This window comes from Neoarius graeffei, chromosome 26 (genome assembly GCF_027579695.1).
Source record: "Neoarius graeffei isolate fNeoGra1 chromosome 26, fNeoGra1.pri, whole genome shotgun sequence".
In the NCBI taxonomy this organism is placed as follows: domain Eukaryota; kingdom Metazoa; phylum Chordata; class Actinopteri; order Siluriformes; family Ariidae; genus Neoarius; species Neoarius graeffei.
The window spans coordinates 55,985,116-56,003,577 of NC_083594.1; the positions used below are offsets into that span (position 1 = coordinate 55,985,116).

Here is an 18,462-nt window from a genome sequence, read left to right on the forward strand (position 1 = left end):
CTCAGGAAAACAGAAGGCAAACAAAGCGTTGGACACTCCCATGATTCCCAACGCCTATCTGCGTAACGGACTTCTCTGTGCCAAAACGCCACAGGAGACGATGCTCAACACCGTGATGCCATGTTAGTCTTCAGTTTTACTTCTCTTTCTGCATTTGTTTACTCGAAGTGACGCGCTTTTTGAAGGATTCTACTGCACGGCACAAACAAACACAACGAGACTTTAAACATGAGGACGCGTAAAGACGCGAAGCTGAACAAGAACATCAGGGAAACTCTGGTGCTTTCTGGACAGATCATACAGCTGAGATCAGAAGGTGTTGATTATCCTTCACCCTTCACTCCCTCACAACCGAGCACGCTCGTGTGCCGATAATCAGCTCGACGATACACTGCAATATTAACGATATCATTATGGTGAATAAAATACTCCAACTGCTCCTGCTTTCAGTTCAGGATGAGGGCGTGTCTGTAGGAGGGGTTTTTAGGCACGTATCCTCCACCAGCTCCTCTCTTGGACAGGCTCCTCATTCTCAGAGAAGATCCCAGAATTCTGTTCTCTGCTTCCCAAAACAGCACAACAGTTTTAAAATGCAATAGTGTGATCATTTCATGAGTTTTGATTAATTGTTCAGTAATCATCACAATATAGATGATATTTCGTGTAAACACACATCATGGGCATTACATTTTTGTCTGAACACACACACACACACACACACACACACACAGAGGACTGATGCCTGCTCCACCTGCTCCAGTCTTATTTTATCCGACTGATGGAGGAAAAAAAGATGAAACACACAACCCTTTGATACACTGAGATATTTTTTTGCTAAATATCAGGAGACCATTTTAAAAGGATTTTTTTTTTTATTTGAAAAAACCTGAAGGATTTCACTCAGACTTTTGTATTTTGTAGTTTATACATGAAGGATGCTAGGTTTTTGTTGTTGTTTTTGTGAACTCTGTCCCCTCGTGTGTGTTAAACTCGGATGTCTGGAGTAAAATAAGCTGTGATGTTGTACAGGTTTGATATGAGACTGTAAATCTTCTGTAACGCTACTAAACTCAGTCACTGCTCATTCGTGTGTGTGTTAAACGCCATTCATACAGTAATGGACTGAAGGTATATTTTGTAAGCATTGCGCTTTTATAGACGGATGTTTTGCTCGGTTCTGACTTATTTTTGGTTTATTCTCACTTTTGCATTTTGTTCCAAAATGGAATTGCATTATTAAGATTCAGGTCATTTCTGTTTTCTATGTAATAAATACAGTTATGTGTTTATTTAGCAGCGTGTCAGTTTTTTTGCTCCGGTGCATCAGAAAAGATGCAGTAGTGTGTGTGTGTGTGTGTGTGCGCGCGCGCGCTAATTTTTTTGCTTCATCTAGCACAACAGTGGTGTAGTGGTTAGCGCTGTCGCCTCACAGCAAGAAGGTCCGGGTTCGAGCCCCGTGGCCGGCGAGGGCCTTTCTGTGCGGAGTTTGCATGTTCTCCCCGTGTCTGCATGGGTTTCCTCCGGGTGCTCCGGTTTCCCCCACAGTCCAAAGACATGCAGGTTAGGTTAACTGGTGACTCTAAATTGAGCGTAGGTGTGAATGTGAGTGTGAATGGTTGTCTGTGTCTATGTGTCAGCCCTGTGATGACCTGGCGACTTGTCCAGGGTGAACCCCGCCTTTCGCCCGTAGTCAGCTGGGATAGGATCCAGCTCGCCTGCGACCCTGTAGAACAGGATAAAGCGGCTAGAGATAATGGATGGATGGATGGATGGATACTAAAACTGAAGGCTTGTCAATTTCAGTTTTCAATTTTTGCTGCAGTTCAGCTTTCAGCCATCAGAGGGCGATAATCATCACACACCACCTGTAAAATGTCTCAAATGTAACGGTACATTTGTAACGGCACTTACTAAACTGTTCAAATCTGTTGCTGAACTCTGAGGTTTCATTCCACAAACTGCAGTAAAGTCAGATGTTTCTCCTCCAGTGGAGAAGGTCTACTTCCTCGTACCCAAGACAATGACCTCACATTCATCAGCGCTTGATCACTCAGGAAGTCCAGTCAGCTGTGAAAGTTCAGACAATAACAACATTTCAATAACATGCTTTCATTTTAGAAGAAAAGCTTCCTGCAGAGAGGAGGAGTATGATCAGGGCTGTGGGTGAAGGGGTGGAGTCTGAGATGTCACAGTGATTGACAGGTGTTTGGCGAAGAGGCTGAGGCTTCTGTCATTTTAGAAGACACCCCCCCCAAAAAAAAAGGAAGTGTTGTAAGCAGGGCTGAGGGGCTCGGGGGTAAAGCCTCACCTGCTTGCTGTGTGGGAGGTTGTTGGTTCAAAACTGGTCTGGGGCATGAAAGAGAGACAGTGATCCTGGACAGGATAAGAACATATGTGAGTTGGAAAAGGTGGCCAGATGGCAGGCAGGAAGTGAAGATGAGGGAAAGGGTAACTTTAATGAAATTGTACTTTTTAATACCAGTAAAATCATGCTCTGCAGCTTCCTTCTCCCCCTGCCTCAGGAGCCACGCCCATGATTCAGCACTTCACCAGCCACGCCCATGCCTCACCTTCAGCATCTCCTCCTGCCCAGTTCCAGATTGTGATAGCTTGGTGTTTTGAGCTTTGACCCAAACACCTGCTGCTGTAATAACAACTCAACCCACATAATCTCATACCCAGCACTGCCTCCAGCATCACTATTTATTCTCAAAGCTGCCAAAAGAGATTAGAACCTGAACCTTCAGGACTGACACTCAATGTAACTCGAACCTCTGCACCACAGAGGAACAGGAGTGAAGGGGTATGTTTCAGGATTAGGTTCAGGAACTCATTTTACTGAGAGAGAGAGAACTGTGGTGGGATTGGTTTGAAAAGTTCAAGTTTATTGTCTTCCCCAAAACCTGAATTTCCAGTTAAATCAACTTCAACCATTTTTTTCAGAGCCTTCTGATGTTCTCTGAAACTCAGTTTTTGACCAAAAGAGGGGGAGGAGGGGAAACCCCCCATCATCACTGAAAACTAGGGGTGTGCAAAAATATCGATACGGCGATATATCGCGATACTTTGGCTTCCGATTCAATATCGATACTCAAAATTTGAATATCGATATTTTTTCAAATAAAATATTTCAGACGGGTTGTAAATCCAGTACGACTTCCGCACCTCCGCTCCGCGAGGTGTCGCTGTGCCGCTACCTCACTGCAAGGCACTCTTTGTCTTCTCTTTTTTCCCCGGCGGTTGCAGTGAGGAAAAAAAAAAAAAAAACAGGCAAGCACGGCTGTTAACGTAAACCTAGAGACGCCGCCGAACTTTAAGGCAGATGTTTGGAGGCACTTTGGATTCCAAAGGAAAGGAGAAAAAAAACAGTGAGCCGGACAAAGAGAACGCACTTTGCAAAACCTGTTTCGCTCCAATTAAATTAAGATGCCCACTGCACTTTTCAATGTGTTTCAGACAGTGTGGTGTTCCTGCAAAATTCAGGGATGCAAACAGCGCGCCTTTTGGCGGATGGCGCTTTTTTCACGGCTGAATCGCGCAGATCCGAATTTTTTTGGGTGGGGGGGCGTTGGAGTGTCTGATTATAATTCAAAGTAAATTCTGTATTAAAATTACTAAATAAGCAAATCCGTTACAGTCCATGAAACAGGAAGTATAAGGATGAGGAAAACACAGTTTAAATCGGGAAGCTGCGCACATTTGCGCAGTCCTGCCGCTCAGGCTGCACAAATGTGCGCAGCTTCCCGATTTAAACTGTTTTCCTCATCCTTATACTTCCTGTTTCATGGACTGTAACGGATTTGCTTATTTAGTAATTTTAATACAGAATTTACTTTGAATTATAATCAGACACTCCAACGCCCCCCCCCCAAAAAAAATTCGGATCTGCGCGATTCAGCCGTGAAAAAAGCGCCATCCGCCAAAAGGCGCGCTGTTTGCATCCCTGAAAATAAGCACAAGTTAAATGTTCTCAGGTATATGTTCTCAAGTTTACAAAGAACAAATTGATATTAGTGTTAGCACTGAAATGTCTGTGCAGTCTGCAGTGCAAGTTTTAAGTTTTCATAAAACAATTTGATTCTGCTTGTTAAGCAGCACTGATGTGTCCATGCTTACAGAAAAGTTGAGAATACTGGCACAGAAATGGGAATTTTCTGTATGTTGTAGTGAAGCAACTCTTGGTTTTGCCAGCAGTGGAACAGAGACAAATATATGTCTGGCAAGAGTGTGTAGTTATGTATGTGAAATGTAATTTTACAGTGGTCAATAAATTCTGATTTTCTTCAGTGACAGATATTGTGATGTGGTTGAAATTTCTTGCAATATATCGATTATCGCAGAATCGCTGTACCGGGATATTATCGTTATCGTGGGCAAAATATCGCCATAGTATCGTATCGTGAGGTATCTGGTGATACCCAGCCCTACTGAAAACACACACGACCGCGAGACAGCTTGACAAAACCTTTTTATTTAAAAAAAAAAAGTAAATATTCAGGTAGCAAGTTTAAACACCAGCTAAAATTAAAGTATTTTTTTCCTCGTTTTATAATATGGCAAGATAAATCACACTAGTCTTAAAACTTCAGGTCTAGTAACAATCCTACAAAGCAGCAATTAGCATGCATTACAACAAGAACACTGCGTGTGTGTGAGAGAGAGACAGATTTTAATATAAATATACTTTAAACACAAAGAAAAACATTTTTAAACTTGTATTGCTCAGATCATCTGATCATAAATAGTGTGTTGGCTTTGTAATGTGTGTGTGTGTGTGTGTTTTGTGTTCTCAAATCACCGGAATCTTCTGGAAATACAAAAAACAAATTAGAGACCTCTTCTGTATTTTTACATCACTGTCAGTTGGAAACGTGTCACTCTGTGCGCAGGCGTGCAGGAGTCAGTGCTCTGAATTGTGTACATTGGAGTCTGTCAGTGTGCTCTGCAGTGAGCGTGCACGGGGGGGGGGGGGGGGGGGGGGGGTTTAGGTGGAGTCTTCAAGGCTGGCGTTTCTCTGGTCAGCGCCGTCACACAGACGTCCCATGATGCTTTGCAGACTTGGCTGTACAATTCCCAGCAGCGGTCTCTGAGACGGATCTCCGTTCCAGCACGCCTCCATCAGCTGCCAGCACTCTTCATCAAAAATGAACAGACGCTCAGGACGAGAACCTGAAACATCATTGAGATCCACATCAACATCATCTCCCTCAATCACAGTCACACTTTATTTTAAAACCATTTCCATACTGATCGAGAACCAAGTTCAGTAGAACAGTGTCTACAATTTATTCAGCAATATTGTTCTACAATCATCCATGGAGTCTCATCATCAGATGAAGCGTTCACAGTCTCTGCACTGTGGAACAGCACTCACTCAGAGTTCCACCCCAACATTACACCATTTCAAGACAACCAGTCACACAGTGTTCCAAGCAAACATGTTTTACAATGACCATCAGCCCATGTTGACAAAAGACACCATCACACACTGCTCGAGAGCACCACGGATAACGGGGTCTGGAATCACTTCCTCACTAAACTCGAGAACCTCGCCCCCACTCCGTGTCCGAGAACTCACATGAGCGTGGTGGAACAACCTCAATCCACACAGTGGCAGTGTTGTTCATCACACAACATGAGCTGACAAGAGTGAGAACACACTCGGGTACAACTGTACACAACGCTGACTCTGGGATTAATAAAGCATCTAATCTAATCTAATCTAATCTAATCTCAGAGCGAGAGAAAGAAAGTGTGTGTGTGTGTGTGTGTGTGTGAGAGAGAGAGAGAGAGACACACACTGACCTCTTTTGACATTGGTCCACAGTTGGTCTTTACTGGAACATTTCTCAAAAGCTTCAGGTAGTTTTACAGATCCACTGCACAGATACCAGAACAAGATCCCAAATGCGTACACATCCACAGAGTGATCATACTTTCCTGCACACACACACAAATATCATCATTTCATCTGATGTTACTTCAGCAGTCAATTAGTTTTTTTTTTTTTGTGTGTGTGTGTGTGTGTGTGTGTGTGTGTGTGTGTGTGTGAGAGAGTGAGTGAGAGATAGAAACCTGTGAAGAGTTCCGGTGCCATGTGTATCGGTGTTCCGACGATGCTGCCGGACATCATGGCTTCAGGTTTGCAGAATCCAAGGTCTGTGATTTTGGCCCGGTTCTGTTTGTCCAGCTACACACGCACACACACACACACACACACACACACACACTTTACTCCACATTCTCTGAATATTCTATTTGATTTGATCCAGTCCTACTTCCTGTTTCTTGCCCACCCCCTTGTTTGATTGACAGCCTGTAAACAGCTGAGACACTCCTCCTGCTCTGAGAGATGAACATTTCAGACTTTCAGTCTTTTTTTGAGTGAAGCAGGGGTGTGTGTGTGTGTGTGTGTGTGTGTGTGTGTGTGTGTGTGTGTGTGTGTGTGTGTGTAAACTGAATGTTCTGAATCTTACTAGAACATTTTTCAGTTTGATGTCTCTGTGAACGAGCCCCTGGCTATGTAGGAAGCGAATCCCCTCCACCACATCCAGGGCAATCTGCAGACGCTCCTTTAGAGAGAGACCAGCCTGCGCACACGCACACACACACACACACACACACACTATCAGCTGACAGCGAGTCCTATCAGAAATCTTTTTCTTTAAAACATTACAAAACATTACATAAAAAAGGGGTCAATATTAGGTCCGAAATTATTCATAATATACATCAATGACATATGTACAAGTTCGCAAGAACTGAAATTTGTTTTATTTGCAGATGACACCAATATTTTTTGTTCCTGTGAGAATTTGCAGCAGACTTTAGAGATAATCACAACTGAAATAAATAAACTAAAACTATGGTTTGACAAAAATAAATCATTAAATCTAAGCAAAACAAAGATCATGTTGTCTGGGAGACACAAAATAGATTGTAATGTAGAATTGATAATAGACAATACTAAGATAGAAATGGTACAGGAAATTAAATTTCTTGGTGTGATTTTGGATCCTAAAGTCTGCTGGAAACCTCATGTAGGATACATACGAGCAAAACTGGCAAAGTGCTCGGCAATTCTGTGGAAAACAAAACATTCTTGATTGTAAATCTTTGTATACTCTATATTACTCATTATTTTTGCCATATCTGACTTAGTGTCGAAGTCTGGGGAAACACCTACAAAACCACTCTGCAGCCGATATGTACAATACAGAAAAGAGCAATAAGGACAATAAACAAAACAGGATACAGAGATCACACAAACCCACTATTCATAAAATCACACATGTTGAAATTTATGGATCTGGTCAAATTCAGAACAGCACAAATAATGTACAAAGCAAGAAATAATCTATTGCCGAAAAATATACAAGGAATGTTTAGTGAGAGAGAGGGGGGATATAATCTAACGGGAGACCTAAATTTCAAAAAACCAAAGGTTCGAACAAATATGAAAAGCATGTGCGTATCGAGCTGTGGGGTGACTTTATGGAACAGACTGGAGACAGAAATAAAACAAAGTGCAAATATAAATCTGTTTAAAAAAAAGGTACAAAAAAATATTTTAAACACGTATGTTGAAGAGGAAGTATGTTAATGGAGGATGATGAGGGATAAATAGAATAGGGTTGATTGTTATATTAGAACTAGCTTAGTATATGGTATATATTTATTTATGGGGATAGTTTATATCTTCAGATTTTTTTTGTAATTATATATTTATATAGATATTTATGAAGTGTGTGTTTGTATATATATATATATATATATATATATATATATATATATATATATATATATATATATATATATAGTATGTAGTATATATTTATTTTTGTAATTATATATTTATATGGATAATCATGAAGTGTATATATGGTATATATTTTTATAGGTGTATTAATGTAGTTTGGATTTCGGGGTAGTTAAAAAGGGGTGGGAAATTAAAAAAAAGTATTGTACTTCTTCCCACTCCTTTTTTGAACAATGTGCGGTGTATTGTAATGTATTAGCTCTTTATGTTATTTTATTTATTCTTTTTTTGGTCACTTTTTTCATTTTCTTTCTTTTGTATGTACAAATAGTTACATACATTTTTATACATGTTCGAAATAAATAAATTCATTCATTCATTCATTCATTCATTCATTCATACTTTAAAATATTTTTTTAAATCACTCCCCCCCCCAAAAAAAAAGAAACACCCTTCCATGACTTCCAGAAAACCACGGCTCCTGTGTATTCAGTTTAACCCTTTCACTGACACAGTAAATATCATAAGAGTGTAAATGTCATCAAATCAATTCCAACAAAAACACAAATCCAGTCTCTCAGGATGGAAACATTCCCAAACCCAATTCCAGTCTTTTCAATTTGTTACGCTCGTCCTTTTTTCTCCAAATCACTGTTTTTTTTTTTTTTGTCCACCATCAGAGTCTGATCTTCAGAATCAAATCAGTGCTATTTTAAATATTTTATTTATATTTGGGTGTGTGTGTGTGTGTGTGTGTGTGTGTGTGTGTACCTTGAGGCCTGCATATAGGTCTCGGTGCAGTCTCTCCATGATGAGCAGCACTGCAATGCTCGAGCCTTCACCGTATGTGTGATCAATTACAGAGCCATGAAGATCAACCATCCGCTCATGCTTTGGTAAAGACCTGGGGGGAGGGGCAGAGAGAGAGAGACTACTCAAACTAATTGTTCTCATATTTGTTTTTTTGTTTTATTATTGCCAGAGCTGCTTTCAGCCATTCTTCAAGTGTGTGTGTGTGTGTGTGTGTGTGTGTGTGTGTGTGTTAGTTACCGTGTGTAGTGGAACTCAAGTGCAAGGTCATTCCAGTGTTTGTCATCAGGAGGTACGACTGACTTCAGGGCGCAGGGGTTATGTCCCCCCCAACTGTCACATAAATACACCACTCCGTACTGCCCCCTGCCCAACTCCCGCCCCAGCTTCGGCTTCCCTACACACACACACACACACACACACACACACGGTTTCATCAAAGGACAAGACCAAAACCTCTGTGGTGGATACAGTTACAGTTCCTCTGGTCACTGTGACCAAACATCAATCTCTGTCTCATCTGACCATCAAACTTTCCTCCAGAAGGCTTTTTCTGTGTCCATGTGATCAGCTGTAAACTTGAAGGTGTGGCTTTTGGAGCAGGAGCTTCTTTCTTGGGCAGCAGCCTCTCAGGCCATGTACACACGTAGCCGGGTATTTTTAAAACCGAACATTTTCCCCCCCTCCGTTTATTAAAATGTTTTATCCACACCACCTCGTCTTCGAAAAAAATCCCTTCCACACATAACCGAACATCTGCGTTTTCAATCACATTCATAAGCATTCCAAACCTGTAGATGGCATTATTTCCCCAAATCCTACCCCCTAATCACATCAGAATAGCCCTCTGTTGGCGTCACTTCCGCCTAAACATAAAACATGGCGCCAAGCTCGTTCGTCTGGACAGACTCGGAGACAGAATCGCGTCTAAACACAATTTTGGAGTATAAACTTCAAAAGACACAAGAAAACGTTGATTGGGAATCTTGTCAAAGCAAATATGTGGACATATTGACCCTGTTTTTGGAGCAGTAGTTGGGCTTCTAAAATTAAACATGTAAATAGCACCTGCACAATAATTAACGCTTTCAAGGCACTACTCCGATCCATTACTCTGTGTCCATGCTGAATCTGGCTTCTGCAGTAAACAAAGGTCGCACGTTTGACGTCAGGGCAGATTTGTTGTCATTTTTTTGGCGCAGATTGTGACATTCTAAAACACAAAACTCCGGTTATCTCTGTCTACACGAAAAGGCATACACGGAGTTTTCAAAAATCTTCACTTTGCCCGGAGTTTTTTTAAATATTCGTTTTTGATGTGTTTTCATGTGGATGACAGGCCAAAACGTAGAAAAATATCTTTGATTTAGCAGATACCCGGCTACGTGTGGACGGGGTCTCAGTCTATGGGGATGTGAAACTCTCCTGACTGGAAACAGTAACACTGGTGTTCCAGCAACTTCCAGGTCACGGCAGGCCTGGGTCTTGGTGGTCCCTGAACATCTGAACCAGTTTCCCCTCAGGTGAGGGGGGTAGTTTGGATCTTCTTCCAACAAAGTAGCTCCACCCTTCGATAACTTGTATTTGCATATAAATCATTGGAACCGATGATGTTGGGATCTGCAGATGTTTAGAAACGACTCCAGGAGACATTCCTGAGTGTAAATCTGTGATCCTCTTTCTCAGATCTGTACTGAGCTCCTTGGACTTTACCCATTGTACTGCGTGTTGGTCAGTCAAACTATGTTGTGCACAGAGAAGCTTCCAGCTGCAGTCAATCATCACGAACAGGAAGTTCAGAGGCCTTGGCAAGTTTAGACATTTTGAAAATTTCAGCTCCACTGAACTAATCATCAAACTGGGTGTACATATATTTTTGACCCTGTTTTAACTTCAGAAAACCCTGTATGCAAATTTCTGACCACAACTAGAAACCTCAGTGTGTGTGTTCTCACCGTACAGTAGTGTATCTGTGAGTGAGCGACTCTCCAGTGAGAGGCGTGCAAGGCGGGGGGCGTGTTCTTTCCTCACACGCACCCACAGATCCTCTGTCCGACCCAGACGGTCCGTATGACCCTCCTCCAACTACACACAAAATTTTGTGGAATTATTGTTACCTCATGGCTCTTATTAAACAAGATAAGAGTAACTGTGTGTGTGTGTGTGTGTGTGTGTGTGTGTGTGTGTGTGTGTGTGTGTGTGAGACCTGTTTGAGTGAGGCAGCAAAGGCATCATGAGAGCTATTGAGTCGAGTGCGGAACTGGGAGCAGATGCTCTTGGCCAGTTTGGCGGCACTCAGACTCTCAATGGCATCCTGAGCTACTTTCCTCTTCCACTCTGGTGTGATGGAGGGAGGGTTCACCCACGACAACCTCTGGATTATCTACGCAGGGGGCAGAGAGACAGACAGGTGGTTAGACAGCGAGACGGACAGCGAAACAGACAGCAAGACAGACAGCAAGACAGTACCCGTTTGATCTGCTCCCAGAAGAGGCGTGTAACGGAGGATCCAGAGTGAAACGTCACCTCCACATGATAGGCAGCGTTCAGGATCTAGCTCACATAGATGCACGCACACACACACAGATGTGACATTAACCAGCTGTTACTGAAGTTGCACTGATGGTCTCTAAAGGTTTATGAATGTGACGCTCTTTTGAAGGGAAACCATTGTAGGACACTCCGGGCTAATCACTCACACACACACACAGAGAGAGAGAGAGAGAGAGAGAGAGAGAGAGAGAGAGAGAGAGAGAGAGTGTGAGTGAGTGAGTGAGTGAGTGTGTGTGTGTGTGTGTACCTGTTTGAGGTGGTTAGAGGTGACATTATGGGCGTCCATGTTGGATTTCTCCAGGCTGGTCAGGCAGCGCTCCAGCGTTCCGACAAAACTCTCACGTAAATAATCCACAGAGCTGATGAGTTTATTAGCGACAGCTTGATTCAGACGCACAACAATCAGCTCCTGGATCTGCTGGATACACGACTTAATGTCCTTACTGCTCGCTGCATCTCCATTCGAGCTCACAATGATATCTGTGTGTGCATGAGAGAGAGAGAGAGATTTGAACTCAATCTATTGAACCATCACATGGATCAAGGACTTGTGAAAAGGCTGCCATGTAGCCCAGCCTCAGCGACCCCAGCACCCCCACCATAAAAGCACAAACACAGACCAGCAGGTAAACAACAGACTGCGGTTATCGACTGATCCCAGACCCTTGCCTACACACCATTCGCCTGTGTTCTTTTGGTCCCCCAGGTCCTCTTTTTCGGGAGCAGCGGAATCACTGCCCTTCTACAACCGAGGCGCAAAATTTTGTGCTCCAAACATTCCAGGAAGGCTGCATGTAGATCTGACACAACAAGAGTCCAGACAGACTTCTCCAATTCCACAGGCAGCCCATCCAGCCCTGCAGACTCCCCAGCTGGCTGCTCCTTCATTGCATCAGTCAGTTCATTGAAGGACAAAGACCATTCCAGGTCACACTGGTCCTCGGCCAGGTGTGGAACCCCCTCTTCTAGCTATTCCACTGCACTCTCTCTCTCTCTCTCTCTCTCTCCCCCCACACAGGTTCCTCAGCAGCATTTTATTCCTTTTCATAACCTCATCCCTCATCTGCTCCATCTCTCACTCTAAAACCTCTTGCTCAATAACCTTTATCTTCCTTTTCAGTTCACATGATTGGCTCAAGGTGTGCTGCCTCTTCCCCACATCTCACAACTGACTCAGGGACAGGTGACTCAACTTTCTCTCTCTAGACCATCCAGAAGCAGGTGAAAGAAAACAGAAGTTGTGATCCAGCAGTAACGCAGTGTTGAAAACCCAGCGAGAGGAAGGTGGAGCAGTGCGTGAAAAAGGAAAGGTGACTGAGATAAGATGGTCAGACAGGTTGTTTTAGAGGAAATTAGTTTGGAGGTCAGTAAGTTGTGTGTCCAGAGCATTGATAATTAACAAAATAAAAGCAAAAACATGAGCATCTACGCGCTGCACTCCCGACCCCAGCTCAGGGGCATTCATCAGCCCACTCCGACACGGTCCTGAGATCAACAGCATCTCCTGTACACTGGGGTTCGACCCGCAGCTGAAACCCACCTGGCCCTTCCAGTCCCTTGACCAGTCAACCTGATTGTCGGTGCATGCATGTGCGTGTGCATTATACATCTCTTACAGCAGAAACACCTACAAATTTTCAAAACACAAATTTAAAAACAGAAAACTTATCATGGTATCTATAAATATTTAAAGAGCCCGTCCTGAGGGAAGCCATGGATGCTGTGGAAAAGTAAAAAGAAAAGGAGGAGCTGAAGACGTGTAGTCCTCAGTGTTCCTTGTTGGGCCTCGTTGCTCTACGTGTCTTAAGAATTCATCTTAGCGTGCATGTGAACTTAAACAACAGCATTTTGTCTGTTCATGTTTGAGCAAGGAAGCGTTTCTCAATGCAACTTCACAAGAATCCATCAAAGAGCCAAATCTGGGAAGAAATCCTCAACCCCTGGCGTCTGTGCGTTCCTTTTAGCATCAAAAATGGTTGACTTGTTCCACAGGATTTAATCTCTTCCTATCCGTCACACCTGATGCTGAATCTTGTGACTTATGAAAATCTTCCACATCAAACTATACATTATTGAAATCATCTACCGTCTGTCCATCTCCAACAACACTACTCCCAACAACCACCTCATCTGCATGAGCAACAGCTTCCCTCGTTTAACCAGCATTAGATTCCTTAACATTACTGCTAACATTAGCAGGGTTGGAATGCTTGTCAAATTTGGCAAAAAATAAATAAATAACTATCAATCTTGTGATTTCAGCCAGTTAGCAGTAATCTCCTCAGTGGGAAACCAGTGAACCAGCACCAGTGACCTCTGACCTGCCCGACCTGTGAACTCGAGGTTGGCTGCATCCTCCAGCAGCTGCTCCTTCATGGTGCTCAGTGTCTCCACGATCATCTCCTTCATCTCCTCCTGCTTGCGGTTGGCGATGGCCATGAGGGAGGTGAAGAGCTCCGCCTCCTTCTCCCGGGTGTACTCCAGCCTCCGGGGTGTGATCTGAAGGTCCCTCTGCATGTCGAATGCCTGATGGACCACAAACAAACAATGATTAAAATAATGACGCATGAACATCCTCAGTACAAAGCTTGCAAGTGGGTGAAGATAATTTCACAATGGTTTATCACAACCTGCTCACAGCTTCACATCTTCACACAGGACTTTAATAAAGAGATAGAACACAGTGTCTAGTCACATACCAACACACAAGTGATGACCAACATCATGTCATAACACACAGCGAGACAGTTAACAAAATAAATAAGTTTAAGATTACTTTGATGCACTGATGATCCGGTCGAGAGGGAAGCGTTCAGGAAACTGCGTTACGGCCTGATGCCAAGCAGAGGGATCTGATTTCAACCTCATTTACGCATCTTATGTACATCCAGAAGATTTGAAAGTTATAGCCACTGGACAGTCAAGTCCAAGTGTAAAAAGTTTGAGTTCATGCACAGTGACGTTTAACACACTGACGAGCCCTGCATCTCTCTTTAAAACTTTCCATCATCGTCATGAGCTGCATCTCAAATCAAAAACCCTGACCTTACTTTAAATCCTCCTGGGTATCTGTAGATAATCCCATATACACCCTGCAGCATAATGCTAACATTTAACAATAATGTTAAAAGTACATATCCTGGACCAATTTCGGGGTTTTTATTTATTTTTTTTTAATATGAAAGTATGTCCCTTTACACGCTCATCCAGAAGGGTAATTTTGCACAAGGCCATCTGTCTACAGCAGAAAAAAATAAAATAAAACGCATCTGGAAAAATCCCAACGGACTCTGGAGCCAGAATCGTGACGTCACCTGCGGAAGCGCGAGCTTTGCAGGGTTTCAGTGCACAGCCTGTGTAGACCAAGCGCTCCCGTTTCTCTCTCACTGTCCGGGCTTTTGGGAAACGATGAGTACTAATCCCATCATGATTGGTGTTGCTACACCCTCCTACGATACAGCTGTTAACCATTTTAATAATTACGCAATAACGTTGAAGAAATTTGCAGAAAACCACCAGGTCGTTTTCTCAAACAAACCAGCGCTGACGTAGGATTCAGAGGGAGGAGTCCCGCACGCGACGTCACGAAAATCAGTGTTTGCCGGGAAATCCAAACAGCAGGTTTTTTCAGAGGCGGACCAATTCGCCTCAAATGGCTTGATTTCAACTGAATTTTTCTGGTATTGCGCAAGGTAAAAAAAAAATTGCACAAAATGCAAAATACGACAAATATTTGACCAAAGTTTAATATAAAATAGAATTACATTGATCTTGCTCCTGAATTTACCCGTGATATGCACTTTAAAATTTCAGTCTTTCATTTGAAACTCACATTGATAACATTACCCAGATAGCTTTCTTTCATCTCAGAAATATTGCTAAGATAAGAAATTTAATGTCACTACATGACACGGAAAAACTAGTTCATGCTTTCGTTCCCTCCAGGTTGGATTATTGTAATGCCTTACTGTCTGGATGTTCCAATAAGTGCATAAACAAGCTCCAGTTAGTTCAAAATGCAGCAGCAAGAGTCCTTACTAGAACTAGAAAATATGACCCCATCACCCCTGTCTTATCCACACTGCATTGGCTCCCAATCAAATTTCATATTGATTATAAAATACTACTATTGACCTTTAAAGCACTGAATGGTCTCGCACCACAGTACCGAGTGAACTTCTGGTCCTCTATGACCCGCCACGCCTACTTAGATCAAAAGGTGCAGGCTATCTGCTGGTACCTCGTATAGTGAAGGCTACATCAGGGGGCGGAGCCTTTTCTTACAAAGCCCCACAGTTATGGAACAGCCTTCCAAGTAGTGTTCGGGAATCAGACACAGTCTCAGCGTTTAATTCTCGGCTGAAAACAGATCTGTTTAGTCAAGCCTTGTGTTAATGGTGTTTATGAGGTAAAGAAGGAGATCTGGAGGATCCTCAGACAGAGTGTTTTGGTAAACTGGGATGTATGGATGCTGTCGTCCTCCCCCCACTCTCACTCGGGTTTGTTGACGGTGCAGTGGCTGGATGTTTTATGTCCCGGGCCTCCCTCATGTCTGGGTTCTCTTCTGGCTCTCCCTTTTAGTTATGAGGTCATAGTTAATCTCACCAGAGTCCCTGCTTGCACTCAGCGCAAAATGTACACTGTTTTTACTCTAAGTGACATTGGGCATACCCAACAACCTGTGTTTTCTCTCTCTCCTTACACATGTCACTCCTGAGACACCAGTGATGCTGAACCTCTCCTGCTCCTCAGACCTGCCTGATCCATCCTGATGCCCTACTTCTGGCTGGAGTCTCATCACATCGCTCCTGTAGAGGACGGCCCCATATGGACAGTCGAAAGACACACTTAGAAGTTGCTCTGGACTCTTACAGTAATGCTTTTATGGCTGAGGACTACAGTTGTCTCGCTAACTTTAGGACTGCAGTTGTCATGAACAGTTTTACACTCAAGTTTCCATCAGTGAACAGTTGATAACTTCAACAAAACAGACTTCCTGTTAAACTATAATGAATTTCCTGGTGACACAGTTGTACTTTGTGACTATAGGACACAGTTATAGAAGTGAGTTATTTATAAATCACGCTATCTGTTATCACCCAGATGGGGATGGGTTCCATTAAGAGTCTGGTTCCTCTCAAGGTTTCTTCCTCGTGTCGTTTCAGGGAGTTTTTCCTCACTATCACCCCAGGCTTGCTCACTGGGGATAAATTCATGAGCTCATCTGTTTATTTTTCCTGTAAAGCTACTTTGCGATAGTATCTATTGCTGAAAGTGCGATACAAATAAACTGACTTAAGATTTCCTCTTCACGGAATACTGCGAGCGTATTTACTCTGTCACTGCCATCACTACAGCTTCTCTCTCTCAGCTCACGAGTCTCTCTCGACTGTACTGTTGCAGGAGTACCTCAGGGTTCTGCTCTCATTCCTACCTGGTTGATGAAGAGGTCAAGGCAGGTGCAGTGGAGTGTGTTCAGTCGGTTTGCTGCCTCCACCAGCTGACTGGTGAACACCTGCCGAGTGAAGTGGACAAGGAGTCGATGGAGGCGGTCCAAATTCTCACCGAGGACACTGTGAGGTTTCCCAGAAGAGCCATGAGGCATTTGGGACGGAGCGCCGCAGGAACAGTTTCCTGGTCCGTCCGGGAGGAGGCCCAGGGTTAACAGCTGCTTCTGGAGAACACCTGATTCAATTGGAGAGGCGGGAATACCGGGGACCCGGACAAAGCAGATGGGAAATGGAAGCATGTCGCGGACCTTTAGGAGGTCAACTGTCTGGTCCGGGCTAACAGAGTCCTGACTCAGAGCATAGAGGATTATGGGAATTGTGTTTTGCATGCAGTCCTCCAGAGCCTCTGTAACGGGCTGCACTCCTGCACACGGCACCACCATGATCCTCGTCTCCTGAGAGAGAGAGAGAGGGGGGGGGGGGGGGGGGAGGGGTTACATTTGCTTTACTTAGTCACAGCAGTCTAACTTTGATCATGTGAGATTTATAGGAAATAAAATCTGCCATCGTGTGTACAGTCCTGTGAGACACTGACAGCAGCCCGCTTTAATAACTGCTGCGGAGTCCCTTTATAGAATTCTAAATTATTTAAATTACTGAGCTCAACAACAGTTACAGGACCCATTCGCGTTTTGCTACAGTTGATTGTTTAATTGACTATCAGCATTTACAGTGCCTTGCAAAAGTATTCAACCCCCTGGAATTTCAGATTTGTCTTAAGAACACTAACTAAAAACAAAACACACGAGCTGGAACAACCTGCCCGAGTGTCACTTCTAATCCAGATGAATCTGATGATTTTAAAGGGAGTTGAATATTTTTGCAAAGTATCATAAACGCAGAGGAAGATGAGCGAAAAGATTTAACAGAGGAAACGTGAGGTTTTTGAAAAAAAAAAAAAAATGTGCTGAGTGAAGTCACAGAGCGTTTACTGTCACGTATCTTACTTTACTGTTCCACACACAGGAATTAAAGACAGGAGCGATAAAAGAGACACGCGAGCACACACACACACACACGATATAAAATGTTACACTGGACCACCAACAACGCCAAGAGTTCACGGACAGCAGCCTGGGACTGAGGGGGACAGACAGCACTGCAGAGTTCTCACGAGAACCTGAGAGCACAGAATTACAGCACAGGGTTAAAGGACCTACTGCAACGCTCATCACACTACAACCGGGGGGGCAATACAAAGGGAAGACGAGCAAGAACATGAACAAAAGAGATGGCAAGAGATAAGGATGTGTAATTTCCTGTCAGACAGGAAGGAGTGAGGGGGAAATAACTGATCCTTTATGCAGTGCAACTTTAATTCTTGAACAAATTCTCCAGAAAACATCAAACACCTAGTGAGAGAGAGAGAGAGAGAGAGAGAGAGAGAGAGAGAGAGAGAGAGAGAGAGATTTAAAAGAGAATAAAAAAAGAGAAGGAACAGCTTCAACAGGAGAATAAAAGAGCGAGAAAGAGAGACAAAAGTGTCAGTCAGTGCTGTCTCCAGTGAATTCAACTCCACACATTGACATGTTTGAAAACACACACACACACACACACACACACACAGTGTTCCAAAATAACGGTCTCCATTTTGTAACCGTGACCACGCCCTCATGTCCATCTCACTTCTATTGCTACACAGCTGTTAGACAGAGGACTGCTTGATCAATGCATGCGTGCACACACACCCACCCACCCACACCCCCTCACTGCACCGTGTTAACTGGAGTCGATACACTCGCACTCCCTGTTCTGGGTGTAGAAGCTGATCGCTGCAGTACGAGGAAGACATTTGGGTTTGAACTGAACTCCTCCTTTAACACAGTGATG

The 18,462-nt window shown here is 43.4% G+C and overlaps 2 protein-coding genes across 5 annotated transcripts in view; one reads left to right on the forward strand and one right to left on the reverse strand.

Annotated features, from left to right (window-relative positions):
- The window catches only part of celsr2 (cadherin, EGF LAG seven-pass G-type receptor 2), a 57,058-nt gene extending 55,771 nt beyond the window's left edge, over nt 1-1,287 (forward strand). For all 3 annotated transcript variants that reach the window (XM_060909963.1, XM_060909964.1, XM_060909962.1), the window contains one exon: nt 1-1,287. This exon is cut by the window's left edge and continues 77 nt beyond it. The gene's annotated coding sequence lies outside the window, so the exon portion shown is untranslated.
- Nucleotides 1,288-4,455: 3,168 nt separating this feature from the next.
- The window catches only part of dstyk (dual serine/threonine and tyrosine protein kinase), a 29,868-nt gene continuing 15,861 nt past the window's right edge, over nt 4,456-18,462 (reverse strand). The window contains exons 3-14 of one of the 2 annotated variants that reach the window (XM_060910131.1): nt 16,557-17,027; nt 13,453-13,648; nt 11,370-11,602; nt 11,039-11,122; nt 10,776-10,952; nt 10,525-10,654; nt 8,810-8,966; nt 8,531-8,663; nt 6,477-6,590; nt 6,076-6,190; nt 5,806-5,940; nt 4,456-5,169 (exon numbers count right to left, since the gene is read on the reverse strand). In XM_060910131.1, coding sequence (XP_060766114.1) covers nt 4,985-5,169; nt 5,806-5,940; nt 6,076-6,190; nt 6,477-6,590; nt 8,531-8,663; nt 8,810-8,966; nt 10,525-10,654; nt 10,776-10,952; nt 11,039-11,122; nt 11,370-11,602; nt 13,453-13,648; nt 16,557-17,027 — 2,130 coding nt within the window. In that variant the 3' untranslated portion in view covers nt 4,456-4,984. Of the gene's footprint in view, nt 5,170-5,805; nt 5,941-6,075; nt 6,191-6,476; nt 6,591-8,530; nt 8,664-8,809; nt 8,967-10,524; nt 10,655-10,775; nt 10,953-11,038; nt 11,123-11,369; nt 11,603-13,443; nt 13,649-16,556; nt 17,028-18,462 lie in introns of both variants that reach the window. The other variant, XM_060910130.1, reaches the window with a different exon arrangement.